The 18,911-nt window shown below is 38.0% G+C and overlaps 1 protein-coding gene across 1 annotated transcript in view; it reads left to right on the top strand.

Annotated features, from left to right (window-relative positions):
• The window catches only part of vipr2 (vasoactive intestinal peptide receptor 2), a 225,049-nt gene that overhangs the window by 93,101 nt on the left and 113,037 nt on the right, over positions 1–18,911 (top strand). Inside the window, exons 3-4 of the mRNA XM_039753602.1 lie at positions 4,530–4,637; positions 13,951–14,048. Coding sequence (XP_039609536.1) covers positions 4,530–4,637; positions 13,951–14,048 — 206 coding nt within the window. The remainder of the gene's footprint in view (positions 1–4,529; positions 4,638–13,950; positions 14,049–18,911) is intronic.

Raw genomic sequence — 18,911 nt, forward strand, 5'->3', positions numbered from 1 at the left:
CGCCATGCAAAGCGCTTTTTGTTATAATCAAATAACTCCATTTTTCCATAACTCCATCAGTCCAAAACATTTTGTTCCAAAATGAATCTGGCTTGTCTAAATGAGCTTTTTCCATACAGATGTTCTTTGTGCAAATTGCGCTGAATTGTAGAACGATGTACAGATACACCATCTGTAGCAAGATGTTCTTGCAGGTCTTTGTAGGCAATCTGTAGTTTGTCTGTAAACATTCTCACAATCCTGCACATATGCCGTTCCTGTATTTTTCTTGGCCTGCCAGACCTGGGTTTAAGAGCAACTGTGCCTGTGGCCTTCCATTTCCTGATTATATTCCTTACAGGTGAAACTGACAGTTTAAACCTCTGAGATAGCTTTTTGTAGCCTTCCCCTAAACCACGATACTGAACAATCTTTGTTTTCAGATCTTTTGAGAGTTGCTTTGAGGATCCCATGCTGTCAGTCTTCACAGGAGAGTCAAAGGAAAGCACAACATGCAATTGACCATCTTAAATACCTTTTCTCATGATTGGACACACCTGTCTATGAAGTTCAAGGCTTAATGAGCTAATCCAATCGATTTGGTGTTGCAAGTAATCAGTATTGAGCAGTTACATGCATTCCAATCAGCAAAATTACAAGGGTACCCAAATTTTTGCACAGCCAGTTTTTCACATGTGATTTAATTTCATACAGCTAAATACTGCTTCAATAAAAATCTTTGTTTGAAAAACACCCCAGTACTCAGATGTTCCTAAGAAATGAAAGACATACCACTGTTATTTTTTTGTTGAAAGTAAAGTAAATTATTATGCAGGGCAGAATTCAAAACAGCCAACATTTTTAAGAAATCTAAAGCTGTGTGTGGCATGGAACTACCTAATCAGTTCTATTGCTAAATTGAAACTATTCATATAATACGATGTTGGAAATTGGCAGAAATCCATAAAACCATGCTTGGTTAGCAGTGGAAAGAAAATTTTGCCCAAAATCCTATTAGCTTTACTCCCTGCTCCAGGCACTGTCAATTACTTTCAATTTACTAACAACCCAGTGTTTGACCATTTATTAAAGATATGGAATGTAGGACACATTTTAAGGTAGATGCAAGATAATCACTTATTTCAACCTTCTTTATCGTATGCCATTTTTAATGTATGGAAATCACTGCTTATCATGATATTTAGGGGTCCATCCATTCATCTTTTAAACCTGCTTTTCCAGGGCAGGGTCACAGTGCAGCTGGAGGCTATCCCAGCAAACATAGGGCACAAGGCAGAACAATGGATGGATGGGGCATTAGTCCATCACAGGGTGAACACACTCACACACAAGCACACAAATCACCTAACCTGCATGAATTTGGACTGTGGGAGAAAACCTCAGAGTGACATGGGGATAGCAGGCAAACTCCATGTAGGGGGCACCCTGGATGTTATTCCCGTGCTCCTTATTATAAGGAAGAAGCACTACCAGTGCACGACCATACCTTTTCTTTTTAGATATCTTTATATTGATTATGTACTTGTGTAATTTAAAACTGTTATACCCCAAATTTAATATTCCAGTGACACACATTTTCTGCTTTATGTAAATTAGAAATTTTGTCTAAAGCAACCTACCCAACTTGCTTGATCCTTCCACTATATATAGTGTGCATATTATCCTATAAAAATCAGGTGTTCCATCAATGATTCAGCATTGTCTGAACAATGTTGAATATACAATAAATTAGCTATGGAAAATGCATTTACTTAGGATAGCATCATATTCATATAAACAGTCTGCAAATCCAAAACCGCACTACCTTGTACTTCTGACTGGCATCACACAAAGCAGCTACTTTTGTAACACAAGCATACTTAGACCATTTGTGCGTCAGCTCTGCTCTTACCCTTTTCTTTCTCATGAATTCTGACTCTTTTTAAAGCATGTGCCTATCCAAAATCCTTTTGTCAGCTTCTGTACATTCCTGTTGACTGATGGGAATTGAAGTCCTCTTGGGAGCATTGCATTTACAGGCTTATTTATTGAAAAACAGTACACTGCAACATTGCGCTCTTGGAGCCTAACGGGACCAATGAGTTCATTTTCCAATTTTTACAGGCAAAGAAAATGCTTTCAAAACAAGAAATATTAACTGGGAAAAGGATGTAATTACCCTCATGCTGTTCCCAACCTGGACACTGTTGGCATCACAGTATTAGCAGTCAATGTCATTCTCATTACTAAAATGATGCCCCTTATATTTAAACTCTAACACCTGCAAGGAGATCCAATTCATCCTTTTCCTCAGATTCTCCAGATTTAACGGATGTGGTCTTCCTCCTTCCTCATCAGTTAGAATACTCTTATCTATACATCTCTCCCTACCTAGCTGCTAAATTTTGTCACAAACCTAGTAATTAGCACTTAGGGATACATAACATGATAACATGATTTTTAAATTTATTTTAAGGGATCCCAACAATTTTGATTTTCACTCTTTAAGGAAATTCGCTGGTTTAATAACCCGTACTTCACATATTACTGTACCAATATCTATTCCTGAGGTTACACTGACTAGTGTGGATGAAGATTCAGACAGCACCTTCAGAGTATGTCAACAAAGGGATATCTTGATAAAAATATTAGGAAAAGAAAGTAATTCAATCATTTAAAAAATACATTCTTCTATAGTTCATAATGCACCAAAGCAGACCATCATTCATCCAAAATCATTCAACATTCACATATATTTTGTCTAAAACTGTCCATAATGTACCCGGGGCAGGTTCTAACCTGTGAGGTCTGTCACCACTAGGTCACATGTTTTGAGAATGGTCTATATTTAAATCTATATATAGCCTTCTGTTTAAAATCGTTCCTACTGATGTATCAGTAATATTTAATTCCTGATGGTATATCATTGTGCTATAGAATATTATACTGTACATACAAATAATTATTTTCCTCAACTGATGACTCCTACTGCACCTTTTATAGCCAAATGAAAAAGCGATGTTCAGTATTCTCTCAAATTGGAAAAAATACAGCTGTTCTTATGCAGATATCTTCAGAACCTTTTCAGAATTTGACAATAATTCATTAATATAATTGTAACATAAGCACGTTGTTTTATTTTATATGAAGAATAGCTTCACTCTGTTGTCATATGAGGTGGGATTGAATATTGTGTTTCATGGATTTTCTTCAGAACAGATTATTGTATTTGCTGAGATTTTTGTTATTATTGCATTTTGTTCTTAATATAATCTAAATCCTCTTTAATAAAACCCCTGTGTGCGTCCAGGTGTCCGTGTGTGTGTGTCTTCTGGTGAAGTGCGCATGCGCGGGGCATGGTGCGATGCGCACGGCACCTTGGACGCACACACACTGGAAGATGGGCACACAGTGAATGGCGTAGCTGCAGCCGCGCATGATAAGCAAATAAAGGACATCATTGCTGGGGAGAGTGCTGATTGGGTAGTCGCGGCCGCGCACATAAAATCCGTTGCTGGGGAGACGCCACACATACTGCCCTGTGCATGTTTACTAACTATCTACTAATAACATGCCACCCCAAAAAAAGGACGCGTCAAGTAGGACAAAAGACACAGACACTCAAATCGTATATAAGCAACATTTCCAGGAAGAACAGTCAGCTCAGCAAGTAAACATCAACAAAAGAAAGGCTGAAAGACAAAGAAAAATACAAGCAAATAGATCGATTGAAGAAAAAGAAAATGAGCGTCAGAATATTCCCTGTATTGATTTGGCTCCATCCTCTACTAATTTACCCTTTACCATAAGAAGGTGACAATTTCCAGTTACATTAGCCTTTGCCATAACAATTAATAAAGGTCTAGGGCAAACCTTAGAAAAAGTTGGCATTTACTTGCCAGAACCAGTATTCAGCCATGGTCAGTTATATGTTGCATTATCAAGAGTTTGAAGTTTTACAGATGTTGTTGTCAACGTTGTAGATGGTCCTGAACAAGGCAAACTGTTGCCGAACTCAGACAGAGTATTTACAAAAAATGTTGTCTATAATGAAATTATTATTATTTTACATTAGGCTTCTTGCAAAAATATTTTTAACAAAAAAAAATTAAGACAACAAACAGAATGAGGTCAAGGTCCCTTGCCATTTAATATAGACTGTTCCTACTAATGTTTATGCAGTACTGTTCTAGCGCCCGTTATTGTAACGGGCTTAATGTCTAGTAATAAAATAAGATAAGTATATTAAATATATAATATTAAATATTACAGTTATATTAACATCACAAGAACAATATCTACACACAATACATATTCATGTACATACACAAATCTAATCAAAAACAATTAATTCAATTCAATGTTGCCAGGGCCATAGCCAACACCAGCACCTGGAGCAAGTCAGGAAACCAACTTCAAATAAGGTACCTGTTCACTGCATAAGGCTAATATACAGTATTCTTAAATATTCAAGGTCACTTAATGTATTGTTATGAAAATGGTGCTTTGCCTTTTCTATTGTAATCTTTACTTTTATGTTTTAATTCCAGGGTGCGAAGGAAAGTGGGATAACCTTACCTGCTGGAAACCAGCTGTTATTGGAGAAACAGTTACTGTCCCTTGCCCAAAAATGTTTGGCAACTTTTTCAGCAAACCAGGTATATTTGAAAAAAGTCTGCTCTTTTCACATTTCAAACATTTGCAAGTAGAACAATCATGACTAATGAAGGATTATGTTTTTGACGATTGCTGTGTGCTAGATTACATTTTATAAGATGGAGTGAATGCTAGGAAGACCGCAATGAAGAAAGTCAAAATCTGGTTGACATAGATAAACATTCCTGCTTGGCTACAGACTTCATATAATCGTTAGATAGTCTTTTTTAATCCCAAGAGGATATTAGCTTTTTAGAGAAGCTCAAGAAATGCAACATACCAAAAACAACAACCCCCGCAAATATATGCAAACAATAACAGAAAAAGAAGAAAACCTCTGCCTTGGCTAATGATAAGAGTGCAGTCACAGTAAGGCACTATAAAGGTGTGTTGTCGTATTGGAGCCTCAGTAGTGTTAATAATTTGTTGGCTAAAAGTACTCAGTGCTAGTGTGTCATAGAGGGGATGCACACCATTGTTCATGATGGTAGTGTACATGCTAACACTACAATAATCATATGGAGGTCAGGTGTTGCTGATGCCAAAATCATTCACCCATTCTTATGTTTTGTTTCATGGCCAAGAAAAACAGCTTGGTGAAAATAATAGACAGAGAATCAGCAGACTGTCAGAGTTATTTCCAATATGGACAAATAACTAACAAATGTTTTACATATGGATAAAACCAAAGCACTAATAGGAACGTACTGGGATATGCTTCATCTGTCTGGTGTTGGGTTCCGACTTGGCATCTGTCCCTGGCTGTAGTTTTTATTTTTCAGCTTTTGTACTTATTTTGTAATTATTTTATTTTTTCATTCATGAAATTGTTTGTAACCATTTCTTTTCTATTTATTTGTATTAATTACTTCCTTATTTAGTAACAGTTTTGCAATGATCTTCATCTTATTTTGTAATTGTTCTGTTTCATTCCCTCCTCTTTTTGTTGAGCCTAAGGGGGAAGTCCTCCTAATACTGAAGGTGGGCTGCCATTTAAGCCCCTATTTATGGCATTTGCAATCCCCATTTAACTGTTCCAGCTATGTGTGTTTTTAGCTTCCTACACTGAGGTTTTATATTTTTTATCTGTATTTAAAAATAAAGTTTGGGTCCACTGATCTAAAACTGAAGTACTGGGAATTGTTATATTAGCATATTTTCTTTAAATTATTCTAGATTCTTTGGCACTTAATTTCTTTGGCTTTGAAACCTATAGAACTTAGCTTCACTTTCATTTTTTACTCTTGTTTTAATTTTAGAATTTTAATTTTATGTTACCATTATATTTTGGATTTATCACAATGCCATCTTGTTTTTTTGTGGGCACTGCCAATTAATATATTTGTCACTATGGCACTGGTGTCTGTTGTTGAGAAAACACGGCGAGAAGTTGTGTCATTATGATGCTTCTTAAGATAAGTAGAACAGCATCCAAGTTTATGGATAAAATCTTTTTATTTTGTTCTTTTTGTTTTGGCTAACGGCTTGTGCATTGGGTCTTGTTACATGGGAGTTTTATTCCTAGCTTTAATCCTTTGTCTTATCTACTTTTGCCCTTTTGGAAGAATGAGAATAACACTATTTTAATTACTGCTATTTGACCTTTAGCTAGTATTTTGTTTAAGAGATTTACTTTTTTTTGCTTTCAATTAATACTTAATGATGCCTTTTTTGTGAAGTGTGCTTTTATTAAGCCTTTCACTTATTTTTTTAAATAGACTTCTTTTGATAAATTAGTTAGCTATTCAGGGATTACAATTCTTTTTTTCACTCTGAGAACAAATCAAAACTTTACACCGATGTGTTTGTTGCTTTAACACAGTTATGGTTTCAAATTTTGGACACCCTGTAGCTAAAAGATCCACTTTCTGCAATAATATTCTTTACATTTTTAGCATCAAAAGAAAATCTGAAATTGTGATCACAAGATAGGTTTCTGAAGTATAGATATTAATTATCACCGTAAATGGGGTCCAGGTCACCATTGGCTTTAAGTGTAAGAATGTAAAATTGTGAAATTGGCTTACTTACATGTAAATTTAAAAAGAGGAGTCTAATGGCCATAATTCCCAATCTTAATAATGATCTGTATAACAGGACTTTGATTAACAACTGACAAGAAAATAAACAATTTAAGCAGTCTGTGAGTAAAACTTTAAACTAAACCCTGTTTGAAATGAATACACACATTAACTTTTCTCTGTTCTTTGTGGTCTGAAACTAACTTAATCAACCCATATTTTGTAGGTGGAAACATCATTATTTAGAGGATTAATATAAATAATAAAGAACAGATCACATCTTAAGATAACACATAGATATTTTGCTAATGCAGCCTGAGTTTAACATGAATGGCATTTTGTTTCTGTTTGCAGAATTTACACTCACTGAGAAGACAAGTTCAAAAAGGTGCAGGCCTCAAAAACACACAAAAGCCATAGCTGCTCTCACCACAGGTTTACATCTAAAGAGTCACCGAATAAAGCAGCATAACCTCAAAATCATGGGCCAGCTTACAAACTACACAAGACAAATGTTAGTGCAAAGACTAGAAAGCAAACTGTCCAAAAAAAGGAACACTAAGAAAAAACTGTGGTCCAGAATCAGGACAATGTTTCTGTAAATTCTTACATTTTCATACGTTATTTATTAAAGAAGATTAAAAAAATAAAAATATATAAAGAAAAGAAAAGCACAAACCAAATGATAGGAGCAATCACAATGCTGAAGAAGGAATGTTATTGGCAGCTTCCCCAGCAGCAGCAGCACTAGGTGGCCCAGCCTCCTGAGGCTCCACATACAGAGGTCAAGGCAGAAAACAATGACAACTACATTACTAGCATAATAAACAATTATAAAATAATTAATACACAACATAGTATTCAATATGCTTAAAGAGTGAAAAGAAATAAAATAGTTAAAATAAAATACAAAATAACATAAAAAATACAAAAATAAATTGTATCTGAACCATGGATAAAACCTGGATAAACCGTGACTAGTGTTGATTGTCAAATCTCACAAAAGCTTTTTTCACAATGAATATGCAGTGTTCGCTGATGACCTTGTTTACCGAATATTTTCCTGGAAATTCAAAATGCGGCCAACTTTGTACGCTGACAGCAACAGTGTGATAGCTAATTTCTTGCACCCGCTTGGTCAACATAAATGAGATTAACAGTTGTAATGCTAATGACTGACAACTTTGTGTGGTGGGTAATGGATGAGTGAAAATAATGATAAATCAAAAACCAAAGCTCCGACATGACTAGGCCAGAGGTGCTAAACAAGGCCAATGTGATAGCGACCACTGACACATTTTCCCAGCAAAACACTTTGACTATAAATTTTGGTCAGTTCAACAAGCAACTCTGAGGGGAAGCAGCAAAAATGGGCTACTCTATCCAAAGAGGAAAAGGCCACTGTGAGGGAAAGGGATTCGGAGCGTATTACAACCCCTGTATCAAGTAAAAAATATGACGCCTACTTTGATTGCTTAGATTTCAGCCCACTTAGATAGGTACCACAGCAAGTAATGAATACATTTCAAGTAATATGTGGTTGTGACGATGTGGGTTCAGGCTCCACGCTCCCATGGCTGTTTGGGAACCCTTGAACCCAACACCGTCGATAATGTTACCGAGTGAGCTAGTCAGTGGAGGCAAATAAACACTTGAGCAAGGGGTGGTGCAAAAATGAGTAGTGCTTTTATTTAAAAACCAACAAAACAAGTGTTCAAATAAATAGTGCAGTTCATTCAAAGAGTCAATAAATAATCCATAAAAGAACGTGGGAGTAAAACCAATAAATAGAAAAAAACAATCCTTAAAACCAGAGGTTAAAATCTTCTCTAGGAAGCAGTCTTAAAACAACAAACAAATCCGGTGCATCGTTTATTAGCGTCTCACCTGCTTATCCCGTATGGGCCAAGCAGCAGGCAAGACGCTCTCTGCAGCTGCCCTCCTCTACACTTTCGCGAGACTGGAGACCTCCCGATCCCTGGCTCCGGTATGGCACTCATCCCAGCCTCGGAGAACTTGGTTTCCACCAACGGCCAGGTCGCCCACGTTGGGGACTCCACCACCAAGCCTCCCGACTTCCGCTGCCTTTCCGCGGCTTCTCTGCGGCCCGTCGCTTTCACCTGATCACTCCCGCTACATGGTCGCTCAGCGAGAGCAACCTCAACTCAAGCGCCTGGGTGTCGGCCTAACACCCAGCTTCCTTGCAGCTGCCCACGAGCGCTCGATCGCGCGCTCACCACACTCACGCACCGCCTGCTTCCTCTCCTGCTCCCGGTAACCTCCGTCCTCTCCTTTCCTTTCTCTCTCCATTTTTTTTTTTCGCCCACATCGACAACTGCCCCCTCACGAAGCCGCCTCGGGTGCGGTGATTATTTATTTAAAATGAATGGCCTTTTCTCAACGAGCTGTGGACCCATAACACCACAGTGGTCAACCTTAGAGACGATGATTTTTATTTGACACTTAGAATATTTGATAACAGTGTTTACTACATGATGTGGCTATTTGATATTTGTTTGAACTGGCAACGTGTTTTTTATATTTGAGGCCTTAACACAGTTTGTTGCAACACAAGCAGATAGCACCAAATTCAAGTCAACTGCTGAATAAGAAAGCAAAGACTTTTGCCAGCCTCATGTACACATTGAGCACATTTTATTAAGATTGTATTTTCACAAATTCCCCTAACATCAGGCATATTTTGTAAAATATAGCTGCTTAGTATTTTATTTTGAGTTCAAAGATTTTTTTATCCATTTGTGTGAGTATTCGTTTTAACCTACCTCAGTGTTAAATAGGCTATTATAAGAAAATGGTTCCCATATATTTCACAGTTTTGTATTCTGCGTCTGTGATTGTTTTATGTAACTATTCAGACAATTTTTAAATTTGATACAAAAATCTGTCACTTTTTCTTAATTCCTACACAATTTTAAGGAGTCAGTTTTTTTTTTTCACAAATATGCACTTCACAGGTATCTTAATTAAGAGGTCTGTTTAGTTGGTTCATTTTGAAAGAGTCAACAGGAAGGAAACATTCAGTGGGAGAAGTGTGATTTACCTTTCTAACCTAAAATTCAAGTACAAAATGGAACAATCTTTTTAAACCTATTTTTAAAATATAGTGTAAATGTAAGCTACTGTATTGTATCAAGGTGTCAAGTTATAAACACCAGCATTAGCTGCAGGTCAATGAAATGTGGCCTACTGTGTGAGACATTGCACACTCTGCAAGGCACACGCTGACATGTCGGTTTACAAGCTTTATTCCTGCCTCACTGACTGATGTAACAATCTTTTTGGAATAAACTATGTTTTTCATTCACAGTTTCTGCTGCACATTCAACACTGACACAAGCATGGTGTCTGTTGTATATGGTGTTTAAATTCAGCAGACAGCACTAGCCTGCTTTCTCAAGTCTTCTCCAAAATGAACTACAATTTCCAGTAAACCATACATGTCATTCTCTGTCAAACACATTGAAAATGCATTTATAGAAACAGGCAGAGGAAAAACACCAGGATTTCACTGGCAGTAGAAAAAGAAGAGAAATTAACAATAATACAAAGATTCTATTAATTGTTTATTATTGTCCATTGGTGCTGTCCTTTGAATATTGGTGTTGCTTTAACAATTCATTCTATAATGTTCTTGCTTTTTTAAGAGTCTGCCAGGTAAAACAAGTTAAGTTTTCTCACCACAATACACAATCCAAAACAGCAACCACCAAACAGAACAGTGCACAGCTAACATCACTGCCTTACAATTAGCATTTTATCTTTTTATCTTTCCAAAAGAAACCGTAGAAATATTTAAAAGTATATACAAAACATAATAAGGTAAACATATATTCAGGGTCAGGTTCAGAACTGTGGAAACACCAGTCTCCCTATTTGTTACACAGCCATAAGTAACAAAAAGTGATGTCTGGAGGGGTGCTGAACTGAACATACTACTCTTAATGAAGCTCGCTTTGATATGGTGTGGATGCAGTGAAGCGAGCTGATACTCTTTCTGTCACTCTCTCTCAATTACGGGGGCCAATTTCAAACATGAAAAGTGACTAGTCCTCTAGGGACTCTGAGACTTTTGGCCCACAGCTCTACTCCTTTTATGTTCCAAATTAAATATATTCTCTTCTGCGTTCTACAATAAAATATATTGTGTGGATGTACAGTAATGCTTTCAAATTTCCAGAAATGTAGCATACCATATATACATTATATATATGCAGGTATACATAGTATGCATATACTAGAGAGAGAGAGAGAGGATGGATGCAGGGATTGCAGAAAGTTTAGTGGCTTTTTGAGCAAACATTAAAATGGCAACTCGGATTGTGTTACGATTGCTGGTGCCAGACATGGTCATTCTAGCATCTCAGAAACAACTGAACTCCTGGGACCTTCACACACAGTGTATTTTACAAAACGTGGTGTGATAAACAAAAGTGTCCAGTGACAAGCAGTTGTATTGGTGAATACACTTTGACAATGCAAGATGTCAAGGAGAATGATCTGACTCATTTAAACTAACAGAAATGTCACAAATACTCAAAAAACTGCTCCGTACAACATTGCTGCGCAGAAGGGCATCCCTGAATACACAGCTCTTCATACCTAAAGAGAGATAAGCTAAAGGATCAGAAGACTTTTCTGGGTTATAACTCTGTTTTAACTCAGCTTTTAACAGGAAGATGCAGCTACAATGGGCATGTTATCATCAAAACTGAACAAAGGAAGACTGGAAAAAGTTGTCTAATATGACAAATCTTGATTCTTCCTGCGACATGGAGATAGTAAGTTTAAACAAGGTATAATAAAATAAATCCAAGGGTCCATTCGGCCTTGTGTCAGTAAATAGGTTGTTGGTGGTAGTGTAGTAGTTTTGGGAATGTTTTCTTGGCACACATCATGAATACCAGTTAAGTGTAAGCATGTGTGCTACCATGTGCATTACTCTATGGCTAGTCTAGCAATTTTTAAATAAATAATTTACATCAAATTGATTGCGCAAACAAGACACTGACTTCAGTTTGCTCCAGTCACCTACCTAGTCTGCATACCTCAATTTAGTAGAAAAAGTCTAAGGAGGTGGAATGGGTTGCATGCAATGCAAATGCATAGCTGAAAATCTATAGCAACTGTGTGATGCCATTCAGTTAGCATGGACAAAACCTTGAAGGAGTGTTTCTAGAACCTTGTTGAAGCAATGGCTCATTTCAAATTCAGGCTGTTTTAAAAGAGATCCTACCTGTCACTAAATACATCATGGGTTGGTTTATGTCCTGGCATGCAGCATGAATTGCGGGTCTTTGTATTCACAGTTGTATTCCTTTCTAAATGATATCAACTCAATTGAGTTTGCCACAGGTGGAATCGAATCAAGTTCTAGATGCACCTGAAGGATTACTAAAGCTAACAGGTTGCACCTGACCACACTTTGGAGTGCCATGGAAAAGGGTCTGCAAACTTTTCTAAAAATGTTTCACTTTGTCATTATGGGTTATTGAGTATAGATTGATAGACAAAAATGTCAAATTTTAAAATTAAATAATGTATATATAATTCCATAAGCCTGTTTACAGTAGGGGCGGCACGGTGGCGCAGTGGTAGCGCTGCTGCCTCGCAGTTAGGGGACCCGGGTTTGCTTCCCGGGTCCTCCCTGCGTGGAGTTTGCATGTTCTCCCCGTGTCTGCGTGGGTTTCCTCCGGGCGCTCCGGTTTCCTCCCACAATCCAACGACATGCAGGTTAGGTGGATTGGGGATTCTAAATTGGCCCGTGGGTGTGTTTGTGTGTGTCCTGTGGTGGGTTGGCACCCTGCCCAGGATTGGTTCCTGCCTTGTGCCCTGTGTTGGCTGGGATTGGCTCCAGCAGACCCCCGTGACCCTGTATTCGGATTCAGCGGGTTAGAAAATGGATGGATGGATGTTTACAGTATTTGTAATTAACACTTTTCACACCATTTTAGCATGAATTTAGAATGTGCATTTCAATACCATTTATTGTGTTGGGAAACATTAACTGGGAACTGGTCAATTTAGAATAATCAGAAAATAACCATCAATATAGGTATTGTGGCCTCCAGGGGGCATGCCGGCTTCCCATATCTGACACTGACAGACACCAAGCATAAGTCCAGCAACACACGCGTTTTAAAACCCTTTTGTTCATTTCACAGCTGCACAGCACAGTACACAAGCACCAAGCATAGTAAAGCACAACAACAATGGCACTTTCTTTTCTTCTTCTTCTCTGTCTCTGTTGCTTCTTCCTCATCCACTTATCCTTTGGCAAGCTTCTTCGTCGTCCTCCCCCTCCCGATTCTGGCTCCCTAAATTAATTCAGTTGGCTCCTTTTATTCTGCACTGGGAGTACTCTAGGTGGCACGATAACTAGGTCTGGTGATAGCCCCACAAGGTAGGGCTTTGCAGCTCCCCTTGTTGGCCTCCATGGCACCCAACAGGGTTGAGTTACAGAACTACAACTTTCATGGACCGTGGTACTGCCTCTGTATATGTCTGCTCCACCAGTCTGTCACAGTATACCTGTATTTTATATATATATATATATATATATATATATATATATATATATAGTCACAAACTCAACACAGAGTCATACAAAGGTTTGGGGCAGCCACCTGCATAATTGGTTTCCTGGCTGCAAAGTTGATTAAATGGATACAGCACTGATGTGCACAAAAACCGAGTCCAAAACAGAACTGAGGGAATAGGGAAAAGGTGGAGGTTTTTAATGGGGAAGACAGGAAATGAAGTCAAAAGGGTCGGGCTCATGAAGGTCTTCAGCCATTGGTTCAAGCCCGGACGTGACATCACAGGGGCCGGAGCCGTCAAGGTCTCCTTCCATAGGCTCAGTCCTGGAAGTGATGTCAAAATGACCAGGTGGAATCTCTCGTGAATGGTCTGCAGGCAAGGGAGAAAAAGAGTCAGTGCACTCTGCCACATCCCGATATCTCTTGGAACTGCCCTTACTCAAGCCCTTTAGCTGCCTCCCATGTGCACGTGTGTGACAATATATATATATACATATATATATACAGTACATACTGTATTTTCATAAATATATATATACTGTATATATATATAAATATATATACAGTATATATAGATAGATAGATAGATAGATACTTTATTAATCCCAAGGGGAAATTCATATATATAATTTGGGATTAATACATTCTATTTCTATTTTTAGTGTAAGAAATACAAAGATGCATGAAATCCATAGTCATGTGAGCTATTTAATAAAATTATACAATTTTCTTTGCAGGCAATATAAGCAAAAACTGTACAGCAAAGGGATGGTCAAAGATATTTCCAAATATAATAAGTGCTTGTGGATTTAATGCAAATGTATCTGAAGATAAGGTATGTACATATTTTTTTTTAATAATAAATAAACAAAGATAAAAGAGCATTAAAAAACGCTGGTACCGTTTTGCCATATTACCATATACAGTCATATGAAAATGTTTTGGAACCCCTCTCAGCCTGCATAACAATTTACTCCACTTTCAACAAAAAAGATAACAGTGGTATGTCTTTCTTTTCCTAGGAACATCTGCGTACTGGGGTGTTTTCCGAACAAAATTTTTAGTGAAGCAGTATTTAGTTGTATGAAATTAAATCAAATGTGAAAAACTGGCTGTGCAAAAATTTGGGTACCCTTGTAATTTTGCTGATTGGAATGCATGTAACTGCTCAATACTGTTTACTTGCAACACCAAATCGATTGGATTAGCTCATTAAGCCTTGAACTTCATAGACAGGTGTGTCCAATCATGAGAAAAGGTATTTAAGATGGTCAATTGCATGTTGTGCTTCCCTTTGACTCTCCTCTGAAGACTGACAGCATGGAATCCTCAAAGCAACTCTCAAAAGATCTGAAAACAAAGATTGTTCAGTATCATGGTTTAGGGGAAGGCTACAAAAAGCTATCTCAGAGGTTTAAACTGTCAGTTTCAACTGTAAGGAATGTAATCAGGAAATGGAAGGCCACAGGCACAGTTGCTGTTAAACCCAGCAGGTCTGGCAGGCCAAGAAAAATACAGGACTGGCATATGCGCAGGATTGTGAGAATGGTTATAGACAACCCACAGACCACCTCCAAAGACCTGCAAGAACATCTTGCTGCAGATGGTGTATCTGTACATCGTTCTACGATTCAGCTCAATTTGCACAAAGAACATCTGTATGGCAGGGTGATGAGAAAGAAGCCCTTTCTGCACTCTCGCCATGAACAGAGTCACTTGTTGTATGCAAATGCTTATTTAGTCAAGCCAGATTAATTTTGGAACAAAGTGCTTTGGACTGATGAAACACAAATTGAGTTATTTGGTCAAAACAAAAAGCGCTTTGCATGGTGGAAGAAGAACACCGCATTCCAAGAAAAACACTTGCTACCTACTGTCAAATTTGGTGGAGGTTCCATCATGCTGTGGGACTGTGTGGCTAGTTCAGGGACTGGGGCCCTTGTTAAAGCTTCAGTCACAAAGTTGAAGTTACGCAGGGGTTGGATATTCCAACAAGACAAAGACTCAAAACACAGTTCAAATGGTCGTCACAGCCCCCTGACTTGAATATCATCGAAAATCTATGGGATGATTTGAAGAATGCTGTCCATGCTCGGCAGCCATCAAATTTAACTGTTCGCTTCCCGGGTCCTCCCTGCGTGGAGTTTGCATGTTCTCCCCGTGTCTGCGTGGGTTTCCTCCGGGTGCTCCGGTTTCCTCCCACAGTCCAAAGACATGCAGGGTAGGTGGATTGGCGATTCTAAATTGGCCCTAGTGTGTGCTTGGTGTGTGGGTGCGTTTGTGTGTGTCCTGCGGTGGGTTGGCACCCTGCCTGGCATTGGTTCCTGCCTTGTGCCCAGTGTTGGCTGGGAATGGCTCCAGCAGACCCCCGTGACCGTGTGTTCGGATTCAGCGGGTTGGAAAACGGATGGAATTTGTATGGAAGAATGGTCAAAAATACCTCCATCCAGAAACCAGACACTCATCAAAGGCTATAGGAGGCGTCTAGAGGCTGTTATATTTGCAAAAGGAGGCTCAACTAAGTATTGATGTAATATCTCTGTTGGGGTGCTGTTTCCGATGGGAGTGTTAGCTCCGTGGAAATATGTTCTTTTATATTGCGGCGTTTTAATAACCCTTTAGTTAAATAAGTATAAAGTATAACGGCGATATCCCTCTTGTTTAATGCGGCTTACGTTTCTTTAAAATGACAGGGAAGACCAGTCACATTTCTTTTCTAACCACGGGGATTTGTTCGTGTAGAAATGGCTTTTTTCTGTCACAACAGAGGTGGCGTTGGAGTCTATGTCTTACACTCCCGCAGGTCTTCAAAGCTTGGCAAGGTTTCAGTGTTCTTTTATATTGTGTCCACACGACCACATCCCCCAGTACAATGCCAAACAAGGTAGACAAACTTAGGCTAAGCAGCAGATAGTCAGATCATATAACACTTAGGCCTTTTAGGGCTGACAACAGCTGTTCTTGTCTATCTTTATGCTTTGCCTATCCCAGCACTTCTGAAAGTTGACACCCTGTGCTAAAGCTGGCTCAGCTCTTCATGGCATGTTATACAGAAAAAGAATGAAAAATACATTTAAAGAGATCTAAAACAGATACAGTGACACAATTGTTAATATTATAACAACCTTAGTATAACAGGTGCCCAAATTTATGTACTTGTCTAACTTTGTTATGATGCATATTGCATATTTGGTTTGGTTAAATATTTGTATTTTAATTTTTTTCATTTTTATTACTATTTAATTTAATATTATTTCTTTGTATCAGTATACTGCTGCTGGATTATGTGAATTTCCCTTTGGGATTAATGAAGTATCTATCTATCTATCTATCTGTCTATCTATCTATCTATCTATCTATCTATCTATCTATCTATCTATCTATCTATCTATCTATCTGTCTATCTATCTATCTATCTATCTATCTATCTATTTTCTGTTAATCCAATAAACGTAATGTCACTGCTGAAATACTACTGTTTCCATAAGGAATGTCATATATTAAAAGGAAGTTACTACTTTGAAAGCTCAGCCAATGATAAACAAAAATCCAAAGAATTAAGAGGGGTTCCCAAACTTTTTCATATACAGTATGGTGTGTTTTTATGATGTGATAACTGAAATTTTTCAAGATATTTTCTAATCCAAAAAAATTCATATTAATTCATAACATGGGAAATTCTATCATTAGTTCAATAACACTAGTATTTGAAAGATTTTGACTTTTTTAATGTTTATATTTTATTTTGAATAAGAATCGGCTAAATTTACATAAATACTGAAAAAGACAAAATCCCTTTTTTTAATCTGTTATTCAGTTTTTTTTTTTGTATTTTATTTTCATTTCTTTTCTAAAATTTCCAATGATGGTATGGTAGCAACTGTGAAAGGTGCTAAATTTATTACTGAGTGATTCCCCTGATAAACAGAAATATTTTGGTCATATTTGTACAAATGTATACATAAGCAGAGGTTGGGAATCTCTTCATTCATATTAAATATTCAACAGTATTACTTATATTGTCATCAATCTTTAGCTCTTGTGTCACATCCAGGGTTGATGCTAAAAGCTGTTGTGTTTGGACCTTGCCTTTCTAATGTGACACATTACTTTAATTGACTTTAAATCAAGGGGTTGTAAAATACTTTTGCAGAACAAAAAACAAAAATCCTCCACTGGTTTCTAGCTACAGTACAAAAGTCTAAAAAGACTTCAGGAGACTCTAGTGAGTGCATTTGCAGTGAGCATTAGCATCACGGCTTTCTTGGCAGTCATATTCTCCTGCTGGACTGCAGGTTGCAACTTAAGAATGTACAGATTGGACATATACAACATCTAGAAGCTAAATACCAAAAATAAATTAAATTGATTTCTCATGACTAAAAGGCCATGTATTTTTTACCTTCATTGTATGTATTATCGATTTCTCCACTGTCTTAAGGAATACTTCTCAGCATGTCTTTGCTCCCTTTTGGTTTAGCAACTATAACTTTTCTTCTGAAGGCTTTTGCAGGCATCAAGTGTACTGCTTGATAATACTCATTATGCAGTATACAATGTCATTGAAGTTAGAAGAAAATGTATAAAGTACAACCTAAATTCACTTTGATAAGGCTACTTAACTGTAGAACTGGAGGTTCTCTGTGTCTAGACAGCAGGTGCCCATTGTGACCAAGGAGTGAATGATCCTGCTCTTTAATAAAAAAGAAATCTCATATGAGGTTAATATATGTCATGGTGTTAATGAAATAAATCAATAATAAATAAATTGATGTAAAATAGATAGCATTTAATTGTGAGTTTTTTTTCTTAAAGTTTTAAATGCCCCTACAGCTATACTTGGTGTAAGTCTTTATAATCACATTTGCCCTAGAAGTGAGGGATTGACTGTGAAATATTTAAACTTATTGTGATCCACCAGGGGGCAGCAGAGAGCCCAAACCCCAGACACAACCTCACAGACACAAGTCCTGTCCAATAACACAATACACACAATTCTCCTCAGTTTCCCTCTCTTGTCTCCTCCTCTACACCTTGCAGGTGAGCTTTGGCCACTTCCACCCGACTCTGACCCACCTGGATGAGGTTGAGTGGCCTCTTTTATCTAGGGCATAGCCCAATGGAAGTACTTCTGGGTCATTTGGGGTTGTTAACCCCTTCTGCTCCCCCTGACAGCCCCCACAGAACATCACAGGGCTGCATTACAGGTTCCAGCATGCCCTGTGGGAGTCGGTGTGGGAACTTTAAACCAGGGAGGTTGCCACCAAACATCCTGGGGGAGGAAATGTACCAAATCAATTGTCCTGCCCAGTCCTTCCATTATATGGGCCTCCCAGCCAGGTACTATTCCTGGATCTAACCCAGCCAGGATGCCAGTGTTTCCACTCTGTCACAGGCATCTTCTGCCTCTCTTCTAGGCAATATAGAATGATCTTCGTCCTGTTTTTTATGGTGGGATATGGCTGTCCTCCCATCTACTTAAGGAACCATCCTCCTTCCTGGCCAGGATGCCCATCCATATGCGTTGCCCATCAAATTATATACAGTACATGTGATATATAGTATATGTAATTTTTAATATGGTGCATCAAAAGGTCTTTGATTCTGTCCTTCCATACTGCTGAGGGCCTCTCACTCTGATGGACATTACACCCAGTAATCCTACATTTGTGCACCATTTTGGCTGTCTGTACTAGGT

Source organism: Polypterus senegalus, chromosome 5 (genome assembly GCF_016835505.1).
Source record: "Polypterus senegalus isolate Bchr_013 chromosome 5, ASM1683550v1, whole genome shotgun sequence".
Taxonomy (NCBI): Eukaryota; Metazoa; Chordata; class Cladistia; order Polypteriformes; family Polypteridae; genus Polypterus; species Polypterus senegalus.